This window comes from Saccoglossus kowalevskii, chromosome 12 (genome assembly GCF_978046115.1).
Source record: "Saccoglossus kowalevskii chromosome 12, keSacKowa6.1, whole genome shotgun sequence".
Lineage (NCBI taxonomy): Eukaryota > Metazoa > Hemichordata > Enteropneusta > Harrimaniidae > Saccoglossus > Saccoglossus kowalevskii.
In genome coordinates, this window is record NC_140652.1 from 11,873,040 (window position 1) to 11,893,252 (window position 20,213).

Here is a 20,213-nt window from a genome sequence, read left to right on the forward strand (position 1 = left end):
TGTACCACTTTCAGCGGAATTTTAGTGTTGCTAACGTACGTGATTTTGCTGGTTAAAAACGAGTCGTGTTTAGATTTTTTTATTGCAGACATTGATGCAGCCTCCGTTCACGACTGGAAAAAATTTTGCTTAGAGGGTAGTACCCTATTGTTAGAAAAAATCACTGTTATCACCTAGTAAGTGTTTTTGAAAGTTGTAAACACTGTTTTAACTTTATTTTTATTTCATCTGTGTTTTGAGGATTTCCTAGGTAACCTAGGAAACGAGTGTCATTTTGGCAAGTACGTGGGTGCATGGTGATCAATCCGCGGCAGGGGAATTCACTTCAACTCGAGTTTTAAAGCGAAAGGCGACATAGTCCGGTGCAAGCGAAACTTTGTTGAAAAGCTATTGAATTGTGCTCAATTGACACCAAGCTCTGTCAAGTTCGTTGTCATTTGCACTGCATGTTTTAAAAGACAGTACCATATTGTACACGGGTAAGAAAATTAACGTTAGAAACGGAATTTTCTCAGTTACCACCAAAAATAGTTTAAATTGATTAAAAACAAACGGCGATGTGTTTCAAGTCGGGCAAGCAACGACATTGAATTGTGCTCAAATTCGATCGTGAAAAACACGCTTCAATGTCATGGATTTCATTGACACCAACATCTGGAAAGTTCTTTGCCAGCTGATGAGCCCATTTGTAAATTTGGTTTGAATGTAAACAATCGTAAAGGCAAACAACTATAAACTGAACGTGTGTACTGTAACCGGATATTTTAGCAGGTACAACAAGATGGTACAGCTTTGACCGAAGGAGCAAGCATTATAATGATCCGTAAACAATCGTACAGACAATCAGATATAGCTTAAACCTACCACTGGCGGATTCAGAAATTCGGTAAGGGGGTGCGCTCTCCTACTGACGTTGCCGAAGTAGACCTCCGGTGGGCTGGGTTTGTCAATTGTTTGCGGCCTGAAGTGGGAGCCTACAACTCTGCTGTATTACTTTGAATTTGAAGTGACTTCATGAACACACATATTATTTTGTATTATTTTGTTTTACCCCCACCATCCCATACATAAGACCTTATCCCTGCTGTCCGTCTGTTTTCTCCGTTTCTATCCTGAAAATTATACTCCAAAACATTTGGTATACGTTTCCTGTTCCGCCCACTATATATTCAGTCTTTAAAAAACACCCAAGCATGTAAGACATAGTGTCAGTCTCAAAGGTTACAACATGAATAATTAATAAACTACTTGTCCATATATGGCAACTGGCAGGTGATTCAAATCATGTAAGCATTTACTGTTGTTGTAGTTCTGTTCTGTCTCTTGATGTTACATTTTCGATACCGCTGTAAATCAATGTACAATTACTGTAGCTGTGATTGAGAGTGTTGTGCTGGTAGACAGATAAACACTTTGGAAACGTAGTCTTTTAGTTGTTTGAGTAAAATATCATCCACTTTCATCTTTATCGGCGATGGGATGTTTTCTCGTTGGCGACGAATGAACATGGTGTGCATCAACAGAAAATGAAAAAATGTTGCATTATAATTTTGACTCTATCGAATTAGAAATGAATTCCCTGAAATAGCGACTCCCGACAAATATCCTTCTTTGTAGGAATAAAATCCTTGAAGGTTTATTAGTATATCTAATCATTACTACGCAAATAACACAAGGATTGTCACGACAATACACCTGGTCAGTTCTGTGATATTTATTCCAACGTTTCGCCCTCGAAATAGGGCTTCTTCAAGAAAACTCTGTTGGGATGCCGTGAGATGTAAATTGCCATCGTCTGATCTATTATTGTTGATTATTTCAATCTTTACTACTGTAGTTCATTTTTATATAACTTGCGTGTATCTGGTCAACCCCCGTAATCCTGCGTGAAAGTACTGAAATTAAACCGAATCAAGTACGATGCAAACTCATCAACACACGTACACTGAACGACGTGTGTTTGAAACACGCTTTTGCCGAGTTGTCAATCATGATAGAACCGTTGACCTAACGCGATATAACATACATCCCATAGTAAGACATTGTCAACATCACGATAGTTTGGATTGCTCATGTAAGATCAAAGGTATTGTTACAAATAGTACTAGTTGTAGAGATTAAGGTGTTAAAAATCATATCGACAGCGTATCGATTGTTTAGTTACACATTATTTGTGAGAATATTATTTTTAATAAATATAATACTGATGTTTTGTCCAAGACAAAATTCTATTTCTCGTTTTATTTATCAAAATAGTCAGACACTGTGGGCGAGTATAGGGATAGTTGGTACAAGATGGTGCTTACAGTATGATGGTTAACACACAACAGGTTTATTCAGAAAGACACTAAGCTATTAAATATACATATTTTAAAGTCAAACATGATCCAGATGTCAGGCAACAGTTTAGCTTTGTATTTGATCTAGCTATTAAACTTGGTATATGGGTTGTTACGTAATCGTAACGTAGACATCATGTCTGTTCCCGACATTCTCTGGGCGGCCGAAAGTAAACAAATTAATTTCGACAGGAAGGGTTGATATTGCGTTGTGTAAATTATTAAAATGATGACGAATAACAATCAGTAAATTATAACGATAGATAACGATAAAATAATATACTTAGTCTAGTAAACAATACTAAGTGTATGTCAGCATACTAAAAGTTCACGAAATAACGAAAATATTTCTAACGAATCACGATAACAAAATTCTAAGCTAATTGTTCACGGCATTCTACGTTATATATCGAGTAAAAATCTTAATTGTCACATAAATCACTATGAAAGGTGTCCTGAATCTTCAACTTTGCAATAGTGGCAGCGTTGCGTTGAGGACGTTGTAAAACGAGTGGTACTTGTTTTCCACTAGTTTCGTTATCGGCATTCCCGTCATCAGATGTATTTTCAACAGCACTGAGTTCAAGCGGATAAGGTTTACATATTGGACGGCTGGTTTTTCCCGTTTTCGTTCGAATGTCTGCCGATCTCACAAGTCCATCATTTCCAACATGTAGTTTTTCAACTTTAGCGAGCGGCCAGAGTAACCGTTTTTGAGTGTCACTGTGGACTAACACGATATCTCCGATTTTAATTCTATTGCTTGTCACATTGTTTTTGTTACTCTGGTGACATTCTCGTAGCGCTAGAATATATTCCGTTAACATCTGCGATGGAATCTTTGGTGTAATTCGGCTAGATATTTTGCCCGTTTATTGGCTTCACTCGGTGTGGTGATCTCGAAGTCTGCGTCTGAGTTGTCAACGAGTGTATGTGGTAACGGTGTTAACAATCTGCCGTTAATTAGATGTGATGGTGTCAATGGCTGAGGATCATTTATGTCGGTGGAAATGTGCGTAAGGGGACGATCATTTAGTACTGCCTCTATTTCACACACAAGTGTTACCAGTTCATCCATATTCACAAATGCACGTCCCAACACTTTACGAAGACAGTTCTTTGTCATCCCAATGAGTCTTTCATAAAACCCACCAAAGTTAGGCGCGTGTTTGAGAATAAAGTTCCATGTTATTCCCTTTCCGGCAAGGAAAGATTTAATCTCGTTCTCATTGAATAGATTATTGAGTTCGTTATTAGCGGCACAGAATGTACTTTGATTGTCCGATATTATGATATGCGGATACGATCTTCTGGCGGCGAATCGGCGGAGGGCCCGTAAAAACGCGGCTGGTGTCAAGTTTGGTACCACCTCCAGATGGACCGCACGTGTAGAAGCACAAGTAAATAAGCAGATGTACGCCTTTGTTTTGCTCCCATCATACCGTTTTATGTGTAATTCTCCTGTGTAATCCAAGCCGGTTACACGAAAGGGCGGTGCTTGAGTCACCCTGTTGCTAGGTAGGGGCGGAGCTAGTGGTACTTCATAGGATTTACCGCCAAGCCTTTTACAGGTTATACATTTATTTAAGACAGACTTCACGATTGATCGACATTTCGGTATCCAATACCGTTGCCTTAGTAACGTAACTGTGGATTCAACTCCTGAGTGTAGAGTCTGCGCATGCGTCTGAGTAATGCTTAGTTCGCTGAACTTGTGGTGCGCTGGCAACAGAATAGGGAATTTTGCATCATAATCCACAGGCGCGTTATGAATTCGTCCTCCGCATCGAATAATATTCTCGTCGTCTAGATACAGCTTTATTTGTCGCGCTAACGGGAAATTAGATTGTGATTTGAGAGCAGATTTCTCGTTGCAGTATCTCTGGTTTTGAACGGAATAAATCCACATAGTTTCGGCATGACACAGTTCTTGGGTAGTAATAGATCCTACGTCGCGTGTGGTTTTGTCACGTTTCAAGTTTGATATAAACCTAGAGACAAGTGTGGTAACTCGTAGGAGTTTTGATAGTGACTGAAAGCGATCAATGTCGATAACTTTGCTGATGCCACATGGTTTAGCTACGCAGATCTCAGTATTCAACTTGTCACAGGGTTTCAGTTCATCAACGTTCTCTAGTTCATCACGGTGACAATTTGTATTCATGTCTTTCACTGGTTCAAACTCATCTGTGATATTTAATTTGAGTACAGCATTTTCTGACGCGTCGAATAGATCACATTTTGGCCATTTGCCGCCTTTAAGCCAATGTGGTCCTTCCCACCAAAGTTTAGAACGATTAAGATCATTGGTAGTTATTCCGCGAGTCAGTAAGTTAGCTGGGTTTTCTGCCGTAGGACAGTATTTGATGTCGTCAAACGGACCGGCGCGTATTTCGCGTACTCTGTTTTCAACGAAAACAGGCAGTGTTTTGTGACTTCTGATCCAGTGAATAGTGATTTGACTGTCTGACCACAGTACGCATTTGTTGATTTTGACATTTGTTAATGCCTTTAGCACAAAATCGGCTAAACGGGTTGCGATCGTTGCAGCGACTAGTTCTAAATGTGGTAATGTCATTGGTCTAACAGGATTCAAACGTGATTTCGCTATAACAATAGACGTATGGTTTCCATTCTTTAGATATACGACAGCTCCATGGGCTGTTGTTTTGCTGGCGTCCGCGAACACATGAAGTTCATACTCGTCGGTTTCAGTATTGCTGTCAGTGAAAAATATCCGATTCACGGTCGTTCCTTTCACGCTGTCAAGATTCTGGCGGATATTTCCCCATTCTTCGGTTAGGTCGGCGGAAATTGGTGTGTCCCAAAATAGACCCGCTTTCCATAGTTTTTGAATGAAAGATTTCGCTTTCACGTGGACTGGAGCTAAATATCCCAATGGATCAAACAAACGTGATGTGTAACGCACAATCTCGCGTTTTGTATGGAGATTGTCAGAATTTGTTTGCCCAATGTCCGTATTAGGATAGTGTATTGTGTCTTGATGGGTGTTCCATCGTAATCCAAGTATGTTGACATTACTTTTGGATTCAGCAGTTTTGTCTATTTCTGACCGGTTACGCAACATGGGGTCATTTGTAGCCCATGATCTTAAATTAAGTCCGGCATCGCGCATCATTTCTGTAGATCGTTCGTAGTACTTTGTAGCGTCAACGGTGTTTTTCACTCCGGTTAATACATTATCCACGTAGATATTTGATTTTAGATCCTTAGAAATAGTACATTCTTGAGATTCTAGATGAGTTTTAATTACTGCATTGAGCATAAACGGAGAACTCGTGGAACCGAATAAAACGACTTTGAAGCGATATATGTCCATCTCTCCGTGGGGGTCCGAAGGGTCCTTCAACCAGAAGAATTTAGTGAATTCTTGATCATTTTTGGCAAGTTTCACATTCAGAAATGTTTTTTCGATATCGCTTGAAAGTCCGATATTATGTGTACGGAATCGAAGCAGCATTTTGACTAGGTCATTATTGATTGACGGTCCGGTTTCCAGGCATTCATTTAAACTCGGTTGGTCGCGGTATTTCGCACTGCAGTTATATACTACTCTAATTGGTGTAGTAGACGATTGCTTTTCTACGGATGATGTGGGATATAATGTCCACGTTTTGGGTCATCATCGACGATTTTTTCAATGAAGTCTCGATTTAATTGTTCTTGGATAATAGAGTTGTAAACTTCACGCATTTCTGGAGTTAAACGTTGAGCCATTGATCTGGTTCTGGATTTGGCAAGCGTGTAGTTTGTTGGAAGGGGTGCATGACTTTCCTTCCAAGGTAATTCAGCGATGTACTTGTTGCCTTCTCGCTTGATTTTCGTGTCACGGTATTGTTCAAATGTTTGTTTAACATTTGTTTCCTCGTCGCCTTTGTTCGATATGCCGATGGACTCTAGGTCCCAATACTTGGTCACTAACTGTTCTTCCGATTCGGTATTGGTTAGAATTTTCATCACTGTTGTATTCATCACAGAAATAGTATCTAGTTTAGATGGTCCGGACAACAAGTAACCCAGTTTAGAAGCGACGGCGGTAGGTCCATTTCCCCTGACGACGCGATCTTCTACTATGGACCAATAGTAATCGGCCCCTATTAACAGATCGATTTCCATCTCTTCCGATTTTACTTGTGGAGCAAGACTTAGTCCGTGTAAGTAAACATGCTTCTGTACGGTTGCTTCGATGTAGTTATGTACCGGAGAACTAATTTTCGGTACAATAAGTGAACGTAAAGTAATGTTGCCAGAATTGGTCTTCAGCATTAGATCTACAGATTTGATCGCACGCACTCCGGTGTTATCTTTGCCAAAAGTACCTAAGCTTAGGTGTTCGATTTCACAGTCCGCGTTTTCAATCCCTAAACGTCTAGCTGTCGACTCAGTAATGAATGTTCGCTGAGCGCCTTCGTCAAACATAATATTACATTCTGTAGTCACGCGTTTACGGGAGATATTTCCAATCGCTGTTTTCAATAATGTTGGTCCAGACGTTGGAGTTAATTTCACATGTGTAGTATTTAGTGTTTCCGTGGTAGTGCGGGTATTCTCTCCGTGTTTTTGAATGGCATCGCAGATCGATGTGTGATGTCTTTTTCCACATTTACGGCACGAGAATTTACTCCAACATTCAGTCGATCTGTGTTTTCCACCAAAGCAATTAAAACATATCTTGTTTTTCACCAGTAATCCCATACGGGTCTTACCGTCTGACACGACTTGACATCTTCCCGATAGGTGAGATCCCCAGCAGAACACACAAGGTTTCGGTTTGGCTCTGGTCCCCACATGTAAAGTAGCGGCAGTAGGAATTGGATTATCGTACTGTTCATTTCCGATGTTGATTGCGGCCTGGTTTGCTTGTATCTCTTTATAAAGAGCATCCTTCAGTTCTGTTATGGTCCACGCCTTATCGCCATGTTCACGTGAAATCTGTATTTTCACACTTTGGGGCAGTTTATCTAGAACAATAGGAACTAGTAGTTCGCCGTAACTTTCTTCAGTTTTCCCCGGAGCTTTAAAGCCTCTTATATGTGTTTCTAACGAATCATAAAAGGAGCGAATACTCACAATAGTAGTGTTCGGTTTTGGTAGTTGCCACAATCATGTCATGTGACATGAAATCAGTTTGTGTGGCTGCCCATAGCGGTTTTTCAATAGTTGTAACGCTTCCTTGTAGTTTGCGCTGCTCAGTTGTAGTCCCTCTATTGTTTTTGCGGCTTCACCTTCTACTTGTGCCTTTAGGTATTGATATTTCTGTATATCTTCTAAGGAACTATCTTGATCTACTGCTGCATTGAAAGTGTCAATGAATGCGTTCCATTTCATGAAATCACCATCGAATTTCGGCAATTCCAGTTTTGGTAGGTTGACTTTCCGACTTGACTGGTATAGTGACGATGACGAGCCGTTGGTTAAGGTGTCCGGTAAAGTGGGTATAGGTGTTACAGGAGACTTAGTTCTAAGATAGTGCTTGATAGTTGCAACACTCTCATTGTTGGAAATATGGTAGTCATCGATCTCTTCGAATAGCTTGCTGTACGCACCTTCATCAGTTGTATTTGCAAGGATTATATCATCCAGGCTTTCTATGGTCTGCATTCGTTGTTCGATGTTGACCACCGTTGTATCTAGCAGAACTAGGTCGGACTGACATGGGTTTTCTTTGGCGTGGATCTGCTCAGCTTTCTTGAGTTGTTTAGTTATCTGACATCGATGACCGCGTCTTTTCATGGTGGTTTCTTGTACTACATCCCTTCTCACGGTTTGTTCGGGTTCTTCGTCGGACATGGTAATTTGTTATAAACTTGATCGGTCTCTGCAACGTTTTCTGTTTTCGACGACAATCCTGGTCTCGGCACCAAATGTGGACGAGTATAGGGATAGTTGGTACAAGATGGTGCTTACAGTATGATGGTTAACACACAACAGGTTTATTCAGAAAGACACTAAGCTATTAAATATACATATTTTAAAGTCAAACATGATCCAGATGTCAGGCGACAGTTTAGCTTTGTATTTGATCTAGCTATTAAACTTGGTATCTGGGTTGTTACGTAATCGTAACGTAGACATCATGTCTGTTCCCGACAGACACTGTTTTTTTATGGTAGAATGTTAACTCCGCGAATGCGCAGTCGCATAATATTTGCATTTCAGAGTCAACAGTAGTATTTTTTGTATTGAATATAAGGATAACATTTGATGAGAAGCGATCTTTATTGTCGTATAGCAAGATAATATAATAGTTACAATGATGATATCAATGATTCAATGTTAAGCATAAAATTACATTATTTATATAATATTGACAAATAATGTGGCAACGTTTGTGGTTCGGTAGATAAATTATCCAGGCGAACAACACCATTTCCGTTATTCTATCATTTGAAATAAACAAGGTTCATTGAATCAGTCCATGAACTTGTAAATGATATCAACAAAATGTACCAAATGTTTGTTCTGCCAGTAATTACATTATGGACATGTTTTGGGAGGGGTGTCACAGTTCGAAAACAACATACCGTAATGCCATTCGCACTAAGGAACAAAAAAAGGACAGCTTAGCAATTAGTGATTTATAACATACTTCACAGAATACAATAAATATATGCATGATTGCGAACTACAGCCATGGGCCAGTTAGCTACAATTGCTCCATAGGTTACAGCGTGCCGTAATTTTGTGGTATTGCACTGGGTATTTTTATCCTACCACATTAAGAAGCGCGAATTCCAAATATGGTACGAATACGCGCGTAAGCGTCCTCTAATAATAAAAACAAACATGGCTGCCTCCAATGTTTGACCGGACCCCACACAAAGAATTTCGTTAAATCTGTTCTAAACGTTTTGGATTTCGGAATTTTATGATGTATCCCTGGGTGGAAAAGATGTATAATAATAAGGTTACTACGAGGATACTGCGCAGTATGCACTCTTACAGTACGCGGTGGCATCGACCACCGCTGTGCATTAGTCGATATCTTCATGCATACTTTGCAGTATCCTCGGAAAAACCTCATAATATTATGATTATTAATAATTATTAAGAGATGGCGCTCTCTATCCTTGAGTCAAGTGATTATTATCATATAATTCACAATGTAAAAAGCAAGTTATGATATATATCGTCTTATTACGGTTACAGAAAATATATAACAGAAGTCCCGAACATTTCAAACATAACGCCAAGATGGCAAAACTTTTACAGTCTTGTATCTCTAGATTCATCTTCTATAATACAGGGAGCAGAAATACCATCTTGGCAGGCCACGTCACGGATCGGGTCAATTTTTATAAGCTCATTATTCATATCAAGGTGTTCTTCAGGTTCTCCACTTACCCGGGTCCGCATAGTGTGCGAGCAGTTGTTGTGCGATGACATCGAATTCACGCTGTTCTTGATATTATGCTCTCGTGTGAAACAAGAACAGAAGGCTTGTTTGAATGCAGATCGGTATTTTTTACTGGCAACGTTGTAAATGATAGAGTTGACTGATGAGTTGAAAAACAAGAGATGGTAGGTGACAAAGTCGGTACAAGTGAAGACCTGCAGGGTAATCACGTTATTTCCGGTCTGTGCAACGATCGCCAAGATGCTGTTCAGAATGCGCGGCGTCACGCAAATGACGAACACCACTGATGTGGCAATACAGACTCGGATCACTTGTTCCTTCTCTTCTAAACGGCTGCTTATTTGGCTCTTCTTGTAAGCGTTCATCTTGCGAGTGATTTTTGTATATGCAATAGTAACAATAAACAGTACCAGAACGTATGTCAAAATCAATAAAGCATGCAACACGTGGTTTGTGGCGTCATTATAATATAAACCGGTGCACTCTCTTACGTTGTCAGGAATTTTCAAAATGGCCGCCACTATCCAGGTGAGAATGACAAACGGAATTATTCTTCCTTTTCTGTCTAAACCTTTCGTTTTGTAAGCAATAGGTCTACAAATTGCCAAGTATCGTTCTATACTAATCACTACAATCGTGCAGATGCCCGTCATGATTGCAAGTTGGAAGGGAAAATTGTACAAGCACCAATTCATCCGATTTGTGAATAGGGGACAGCTTTTATCGTACATAGAAGAACACACTGTAAATCCAATAGTGAATAAATTGGACAAAATATCGGCCACGCCAAGATTTATCAGAAGAAGGTTGGTCGAATTCTTCATGAAGGGAACTGTAAAAACGACATACATAAACGAAATGTTCAGAATAATGCCTATGACAAGGATGGTGGCAAACCCAATAAAGTACTCAGTATTTTCAAAAGCAGCATCACAAAAAGCGTAAAGATGTGTGGAATTCATTTTCCTGCAAATAAATAAAAAAAGAGAAATATATAAATTAGGGAGAAATGTGGATTGTAAATGCAAGTACACATCATCTATTTTTTCCAATATCAGAAATATTGTGCATATCAAAAATATCACATACAAATTTGTTTTTGAGAGCACTGTTATACGACAATGCATGTTAACATAGGTTTTGTTTTACCTCAGTTTCCCATAACGATGCATTTATTTAGATACCTGTTGTCTCATTATAAAAGCATGGAACGCTATATACTAATGTCACATATGCAAAATTAAAAATGTTAAATTTATAGAGAAAAATACCATCATCCTATTATGATATAGAAAACTAGTATAGTGTGTGTCAATGTGGTTGCTATTATATTTTGTGTTAATTTATGAAGTGTTGTCACTTTTATTAGTGATATTGTTTTTTTACATTGGCAATGCATTTTTTTTCTGTGCATATGGGGAAGCGGATTGTCACATGAAGGGCATGTAACCATGGTGACGTCATCAACCTCATTAGCCAACCTCATCAAGCACCATGTTTGCATATCTACCATGCGCCCTCAACATCGATACAACATTAGCCATCAAGACTATTTATTAGATTTGTTGAGAAAAGCTACCTCACAAGCGATGCGATTTCTTTATGACCTGGGGTCACGCAAGCTTGGTAGCGTGCACTACATTATGCATGTTGTATGACCACTAAGCGAAACACAAAAATCAGGCCATGGTAGGTTAAATAGGAAGCAATTCAATATATAATCGCGTACAACATCATCTATTTTTTCCAATATCAGAAATATTGTGCATATCAAAAATATCACATACAAATTTGTTTTTGAGAGCACTGTTATACGACAATGCATGTTAACATAGGTTTTGTTTTACCTCAGTTTCCCATAACGATGCATTTATTTAGATACCTGTTGTCTCATTATAAAAGCATGGAACGCTATATACTAATGTCACATATGCAAAATTAAAAATGTTAAATTTATAGAGAAAAATACCATCATCCTATTATGATATAGAAAACTAGTATAGTGTGTGTCAATGTGGTTGCTATTATATTTTGTGTTAATTTATGAAGTGTTGTCACTTTTATTAGTGATATTGTTTTTTTACATTGGCAATGCATTTTTTTTCTGTGCATATGGGGAAGCGGATTGTCACATGAAGGGCATGTAACCATGGTGACGTCATCAACCTCATTAGCCAACCTCATCAAGCACCATGTTTGCATATCTACCATGCGCCCTCAACATCGATACAACATTAGCCATCAAGACTATTTATTAGATTTGTTGAGAAAAGCTACCTCACAAGCGATGCGATTTCTTTATGACCTGGGGTCACGCAAGCTTGGTAGCGTGCACTACATTATGCATGTTGTATGACCACTAAGCGAAACACAAAAATCAGGCCATGGTAGGTTAAATAGGAAGCAATTCAATATATAATCGCGTACAACATCTATTTTCGCCCACCCGTTTGTGAATAATTCGAAAATAATTGTTAAATAATAGTTCTTCATTCTCACTTCATCAATTCCAACGCTATATTATATTTGAATCTGTAAATTGAAGAGTAGATGAACAAAAAAAAAACTTTCCACTCTGAGTTGTTTAAAGCCTAAATTGTATTCTACAAAAGATAAACTTTGAGCGACATGTTTACATTGATATGTTGATACCTTGTTTGCAAATTTGACTGGATAATTAATATGTGCATTATTGATAGTGTTTACTCATTAATATTCACCGTAATAGACAGAGTAGAAGTAATTTGCATCAATTAGTTAAGTAGTAGTTGCTGGTTACAGAAACCAGAACTGAAGAACATGGTTATGAAAGTAATGGAATGATATATTGTTTTATATTTTTAATACAATACAAATATATATAGCATATTCCCGCATTTAGTAATTCAAAACAGAATAATAAATAAGCGAGTTGACAGCAGAGGCCTGCCGCACATACCGCATCAGTTTCCTGACAACAAAACAAAAAGTTTAGCTTCACTAAGATATATGCAACATTAATGTTTATGCCTGTGTGTCGTACACTAATAGGTTTGATAATAGACCATTTTCAGTTCACTGCCAAGCAGTGGCGGCACAGGGGCATAGTCGTCAATCGATAGAAATATTTAGGGTGTTGTCACCCCCCAAATCAAACTGCTGTGTCAGCAAAATTTGCTCCTCAAATGCAGGAAATAGCGCCTGCTGCCAGGTCCCATGGTATGTGTAAAAAAATGAACTATGAAACAAAAAATGTATATTGACTTTTTATTTGCATCTTTCATGCATTATGTATCACCACGAAATAATTGGTAAAAGATAAACACATGACCATTATTGCCAAAGTCGGCAATATTAATATTATTTCACATAATAAAATGTTTTTTGATAATAGTGAAACATACCGACATTATTATACATCTCTAACTGTAACGCCATAAGTTACAGCGTGCCGTTATTTTGCGGTATTTTACGGGGTATTTTCATCCTATCATATTTTGAAATGCGAATTCCAAATATAGAACGATTAAGCGTTTAAACGTCCTTTAATAATACAAACAAATATGGCTGTGTAATATATGACGTGTTTCAATATATATTCTATTCAAAACAAACAAACAAACAAACAAACAAACAAACAAAAAGTAATTTAATAACATGCAATCGTTGATTACCATGGTTACCAATAACAATCTCAATCTAACTCCTAAGTCATAATTAAAAATCATGTTTTAAATATTTTTATTTGTACAAGAATTTATTTCGAATATATCGACCCCACGAAATTCATTCTCAATATTAAATTCAGTAGTTGTTATTCTGAGTACAGTACTTGAGAGGATAATTGCTGTACTCTTTTTCCAATGACTCCCTCATAGACTTTAACATACTAATGGAGAATAGTGTTGCTCGTAAAAACTGTGTTATGGCTTGTTGCATGCAGGGTGCAAGTTGTGAAGAGATTCGGGCCATGCTGCGTGAAGACTCACCAAAAGAGTTCTACTAGGCCGATAATGGAAGCCACTAATAGTGATGTGAACATGCCAAGCCACTGAATATCGTGCTGACTGAAGACAAGGAAGTCACCGATTTGATACCACCACAGGCTGACTACAAAGACCATGGCACTTGTTACCGGTAACTCATACATACATTCACATTAGTGTAGGGAATTCCAGTGGCTGTAGTATTGTTTATTATTATTGATTGTATTGTTTGGAGATAATTATTTATTGTACGTGCATTTTTGCATAAGTATATTAAATCTATTAATTTTACCAATATTGTGTTTTCTTTACATGCGAGTGACGTTATACCCTGCAATTACTATATTACGATTCCAATCTGGTTATTTATCAATAACCCATGTGGCCCTGTTTGTGATGGGTAAAAAAAGAACCCACAATCACGGGTATTGGGTGGTGTTCTTCACGGACAGGATTGTTCGTGCTGAATAACATTCAACTTCGTTTGTTCGATCTTTGATTAGGGGACAGCTCTTACAAAACATGGACAATTAACCTATCAATCCAATGCTGAACAATTTGGACAAAATATCGGCTCACCCAAGATTTATCAGCAAAAGATTTGTCCATTTCTCATGGAGAGAACTGTAAACACTACATACATAAACGAAGAGTTCAGAACATTGCCTATGACAAGGATGATGGCAAACCCAATAAAGTATTTCTATATGCAGGATTACAAAAAATTAAATAAGCGTTAGTTTCAGCTGTCGTGTTTGTAACATCGCAAAGAAGTGTGAAATTCATTTTTCTGCAAACAATTGAAAAAAGAGAAATATTATTAACTGGACAAATGTGATTGTAAATGAAGTGAAAATCATCCTCTTTTCCAGTATCAGAAACATTACGCATACGGAGTGTAAAGTAACATAGGTATTGTTTTACCTTATTACCTATAACGATGCATTCAACTTTCGATACGTGTTTTCTCATTAGCATGATACACCATCAATATCACATATTCACATTAGTTTATTTAAACATGTAAAATTCTTAACAAATTAAAAGCGTCCTCTTATCATATAGCAAACTAGTATAGTCTATATCAACAGGTAGCTTTTTTACACTGGCAATGCATATTTTTTGCATTATTTTCTGTGTGTACGGGAAAGCGGGTTGTCATGTGAAATGCACTTAACAATGGTGACGCCATCATTAAAATTCATGATAGTAGACAGAGTAGAAGTACCTTGCATCAATTAGTTAATTAGAAGTTTACAATATAATATATATATAGTATATGCCTGCATTTACTAATTCAATAACAGAATAAAAAATAAGCCAGTTAACAGCAGAAATCAGCCGCACATACTGCATCAGCTTGCTGACAAAGAAACAAAAAGTTTTTAAATCACGTTGACCACTTCACTAAGATATGTGCAACATTATTGTTATGCTTGTGTGTCGTACAATAATAGGCTGATAATATACCATTTTCAGTTCACATCCAGGTCCTAGAGTATGTGTACAATCGAACGCGAAAGTGACGTCAAAACTTCGCTTTTTATGCGACAAACGCATAGTTTGTCCTCCTTTAATAAAGTGCTTTACACATTTCTTACGGTCAATTTTGCTGAACTAAGTTTATTTCAATGTAACATTCAAAATACGTAACATAATGGCTGCAGACCATTCTTAACATATATATACTTGTCTGCACTGTAGATCGGGGGGGGGGGGCTTTCGTGATTGTCAATTAAACACTCTTTTGTAATTGCAAACACACTGTTTGAATTAAAAACACGCATAATATATTATAAATAGTCTGTACTGTAATTGTCTGTTAATGTCTGCAATTATCATAACAAAACTTTAAACAGTTTTTGATGAGAATTTTAATTGAAACACATTGTAAGAACGACCAAATAAATGTTTATGTTCAAAAAATTAAACATTGGGTGTTTTACAGAAACTTCAAGTGTTTATTGTTAGCATATTTTTATTAAATAATGCAACCAACTTTATGCCATCAGTACTAGCAAAATTGAGTAAAAAAAAATTGAACCAGTTACTCTTTAGTTACGTGAGACTCGTAGATAATCATTCTGATATTGACCAAACTAAACATCTACCAAATGCGACGTAATGCAATGCATAATAGTACGGTCATGACATCACCCTATTCCAAAAGTATTTTTTTAATGCTGTTCTCTGTTTATCAAATTCAAATACTCCATTAGTGAGACACATATCAGTGCCATCCAGAACACAAGATTGTAGGAGAATGTATGTACACTTCTGTAACCTTACTGAGTAATAGATATAACTGTGAATTGAGAAAAGTGGCGATGTTCCCCGTGGCATATTGAATACTCCAAAATTGATGGCGATATTTCGTGTCACATCAAATGATTATAATTAAACCTAATCGAATATGTTTTCAAACTTTACTTTACTTTCAGTTAAATATGATTTGCAATTCAAACACACGATGCTGCAATTTGAAACACCAGACTCGTGGTTACATAAAATGTGGATTGATTATACCTCCTTCAACCAAACTGTTTCAATTGGGTTTACTTCAAAAAACAAAAACACACGCAATATTTCAACGTGAATTACCAATATACGCAAAGACATTTACGCAAATTCGTAAAAGTAAAACCAAACTGAAGTACATCTGGCTTTGTGTAAGGGCACAGCATTTCTGATTCTATATGTACGATCGATTAAATTATGCTATATACCGATGAAAAAACTTACCAGATAGATTGAATGCGATTGATTTCCTTGAAAGGGCTACCTTTATCAATGTCTTCAGGCATTCAACTTTGGGACATCTCTCATGAAGAGTGTTGAAACCTATTACAATGAAAAGTTCAGTGATATATTATGGGTACACAACTGGTTATTTTAAACTAGGGAGGGGTCCTTCATGGTTATCCACTTTTTGTATTAGAGTTTGAAACTCCTTGTTGAACGTTATTTGATGTTTTCCAAATATAAATGGATTTCAGATAGGCGGTAAACATGTTAAGAATATTGCTTTTGCTGATGAATTGACTTGCCCACTCAGTGACATTTCTATTCAGTAACTCATTGATTATTCTATTCATTCTTTTTTTATAATGCATCAGGACTAGATAATAATATACAAAAACAGAAGCAATTTGGCTTGGAAAAAACGGAAAAATTAATTATTTACCGTCGTATGATTAAAATGGGCAAGAAAATTAATATTACACTAAAACGTTAGAGAAAATAACTCACGTTTGACGTTGCCAACAGTATATTTGTCTCTAAGTTTTGTTTTCTTGATGAGAATGACAAGTAGTCCGCGGGGTATTTTAGATAAGATTAATAAACAAACTATTTGAGTTTATCTGGAATAGTAATGTCAACATAGCACACAATAGATTGATGTTTGATATTCAATATGGTGGTATTAAAGCACCTGATATAACATTATATAAGTTAAGCCCAACACTTGGATTCAAAGATATCTGGAAGCATCAGTTAAAATATTATTTTTTTCGTGAACGGTTTCAGAGGGTGTGTAGATTTTCTTTGTTTAACTGTAATTTTGAAACAACGCAATTGTGCCTTATTCACGGCGACTTTAATTTGAATCTCTTAACGTATGGATTGATTCAAAAATCTTAATTGAAAATCTACCACCAAGGATACAGTATGGAATATTAAAAATATCACTATTGAAGACAAATAATTGTTCACAAGAACTTTAGGACAAACTTCATTGTCACATTACTGGTATATTGTAAAATAAAACATTGGAACAGGTCAGTTTTACAGAAGATGGGACTACAATTGCTAACAGTCGCGACTGAACATAATCCACGCATTAATGTCACACGTTGTATAATAACAGACCGGTCTATCGTCGTATATACGGAAATGTATATTTTAACAGAAACCCCAAGTAATTAAAACAGTGAAATCAGAAGCGAGTTGACAGAATACAATTTGGCAAACATAGTTCCGTTCACGTTTGAATGACAACCATGCAATTGTTATTTTCTAAGGGTTATTTGTGATCACCTCGCATAGCAAATTGAAATGCTGCAGGCGACTACATGGTTTCACGTCAACATAACAAACAGCCATTGAAATAGGGCTTCTATTTAAAAATTCCATCGATAAAGTACGTTAAAAATTTACATTTTAGATACTTATCAGAAATGTGTTTAAAGGCGTGTTGCTATATGTTGGAGGGTTACCATCTTTATAGCTAAATTTATCCTCAAATAAGTAACCAATCACACACTAAACTTCATTCGTGGAGGTGAGTTGTGAAATGGCCAATAAGTCATGAATTTCAAAATATACTAATAATATTTATTAGGACTTGTCGATTGGTAACAATTTTACAAAGCGAATACAATGAGAATAGTCACAATTTACTTATTTTCACTATAAATTCAGATCGGATTACTAGAATTAGAACGTTATGGCAAGAGGTTTTTGTGATGATAAGCCTTTGTCTGTATTCGGCTGAATAGTTATCAGAGAACATTATTATTCTTGGCTATTTACATATATACTGACTATTGTTCCTCCACGTCTTACGTGCATAAATGAATAATTAATGTTCATATTTTATAACAACCTAATCCTAATTATGTACTCGCTGGATATCTGTCCGATATTGTGTGTGTTTCATTGTAGCCAGACTTAGTTCTCGGATGCACCAGTACAGTTGCTAGAAATGACTATAATTTATAAATAGTGTTCAATCGTAATTACCATTTTATTTAGTAATTAAATACATGCTTACCATTAGGCAATATTGCTCTGCTATATCACGCATGCATATATAACCTAACCATAATTAGTATATGTCACATATCGACGTTTGTGTAATGAATTGTATAGGAGACAAGAGACGACTGTTTCCACGGATGTCACGGCTATAATGACTATTGTTGGGTGTGGTGTGGCGATAGAAGATAGACGGCACTGTTTGTTTAACACGCGATTTGTACTTCGCGATGGATACTGAGGTGTTGCACATTGACGTAGAAGACAACACATTATTAATGTGGTATTGCTGGCAATCCTGATTCAAGCCCAAATATACGTGCGTTATTGGAGAAGGAATAAAACTCCGATATCCGAATAAGATATCTTATTATACATCTGTCACTGCAACGCCATGAGTTACAGCGTGCCGTATTTTTGTGGTATTGTACTGGATATTTTCATATTATCATATTAGGAAATATAAATATGGAACTATTACGCGCGGAAGCGTACCCTGATACTAAAAAAAAACATGTCTGCCACAGCGTTTGACCGGACCCTACACAAAGAAGTTCGGTAAAAAAAATTCTAAACGTTTTGCACTTCGGCATTCCCATAACGTATTCCTGAGACGAAAAGATGTATAATAATAAGGTTAAAACGAGGATACTGCAAAGTATGCACGAAGACTATACAGCTGGAGTATCGACCGACGCGCAGCGAATATCGATGCGATGGCGCACTGTTTGGGTAATCCACGTAATAACCTCATAATATTTCAAAAGATACACATAATATTAAACCCGTTCAGCGTGTTGTTTTAACAAGTTTAGTGCAACATGTTAACTTCAAATATTCAAACAACTACGAGTACAATTTTTACCTTGTTCAACACATTACCAGCACAACATTCTCTTCATCTATGAACTAATTATAAGTCGACCATCAATTTCGAGCAAAGGATGCACATTACTTCATCACAGATAGGCCAGCTTTATTCTTCCAATATGTCAGCTGAGGTTACGCCTCGCTGCCCACTTCTCTCTGTCTTCTGTTATAATATCTTACAAACTCTACAATAAATCTCTAAGGCGTGGCAGAGTAAACATGCGATCAGCCAATCGCTGCATCCTTTGGCATGGTCACGTGATCACCAGCAACGTCTCACGGTTAATTCAATTACTTGGAACGATTTTAACAACAATGATAGCATCGGGGATTACGTCATTGTTACTAATGTTACAAGTACGTGTATGTCAAATGATGAACTGTAATTTGTATTATACAGTGCATGTGGACTATTAATCAATAGGCATTATTTTTTTTGCTTTGACATATAAACCCTCACCGTGTATTAAAATGCTCGTGACGTGCATGAGTTTCGAGTTTTCATATTGTAATGTTACTGAGTGCGCCAGTTGACTTTTTTTAACAAATTGTTAAAGACCTCAGATGCAAATTGCCTGGGTGAGAGTAAGAGAGCCATGATAGTTGCTTTTGTCCCTATATATTTTATAGAGCGTAGTAATACTGTTGTATCCTCATTTTACCTTATAAGGAACTGTAAATGCCTAATAAGGAACAAATGGGTGATATGTTATAACACCCAAGCCCCTCTGTCTGTTTATGTGCTTCGATACAGAAAATAGGCTCTAGTACATTTTATAAACGATTCGTCTGCACACCGAAATTGAACGTGGCACGTTGATTGGTTACATTTGTAATCAGTAAATTATGTATTCATGTTTTTCAAACAGGATAAACAAAATTCAATCTGCATGAAATCGAACC

The 20,213-nt window shown here is 37.0% G+C and overlaps 3 protein-coding genes across 3 annotated transcripts; all 3 read right to left on the bottom strand.

The window, feature by feature from the left end:
- Positions 1-3,159: 3,159 nt before the first annotated feature.
- On the bottom strand, positions 3,160-5,820 carry LOC100369374 (uncharacterized). The gene has a single exon (XM_002735848.2). It carries the CDS (start codon positions 5,818-5,820, stop codon positions 3,160-3,162), a length of 2,661 nt encoding a protein of 886 aa, XP_002735894.2.
- Positions 5,821-5,942: 122 nt separating this feature from the next.
- LOC146735521 (uncharacterized) lies at positions 5,943-8,150 on the bottom strand. The gene is made up of 2 exons (XM_085505890.1): positions 7,586-8,150; positions 5,943-7,399 (listed from the first exon to the last, which is right to left on the bottom strand). Exons 1-2 carry the CDS (start codon positions 8,148-8,150, stop codon positions 5,943-5,945), a joined length of 2,022 nt encoding a protein of 673 aa, XP_085362016.1.
- Positions 8,151-9,566: 1,416 nt separating this feature from the next.
- LOC146735522 (growth hormone secretagogue receptor type 1-like) lies at positions 9,567-10,370 on the bottom strand. The gene has a single exon (XM_085505891.1). The coding sequence runs from the start codon at positions 10,368-10,370 to the stop codon at positions 9,567-9,569; it is 804 nt and encodes a 267-aa protein (XP_085362017.1).
- Positions 10,371-20,213: the final 9,843 nt, after the last annotated feature.

Coding starts and splice junctions, on each gene's coding strand:
- LOC146735522 (XM_085505891.1), bottom strand. CDS start 10,370: ATGACGGGCATCTGCACGATTGTAGTGATTAGTATAGAACGATACTTG.
- LOC146735521 (XM_085505890.1), bottom strand. CDS start 8,150: ATGTCCGACGAAGAACCCGAACAAACCGTGAGAAGGGATGTAGTACAA. Junction 7,400..7,585: donor CCTAAAGGCACAAGTAGAAG/GTGAAGCCGCAA, acceptor ATGATTCGTTAG/AAACACATATAAGAGGCTTT.
- LOC100369374 (XM_002735848.2), bottom strand. CDS start 5,820: ATGCTGCTTCGATTCCGTACACATAATATCGGACTTTCAAGCGATATC.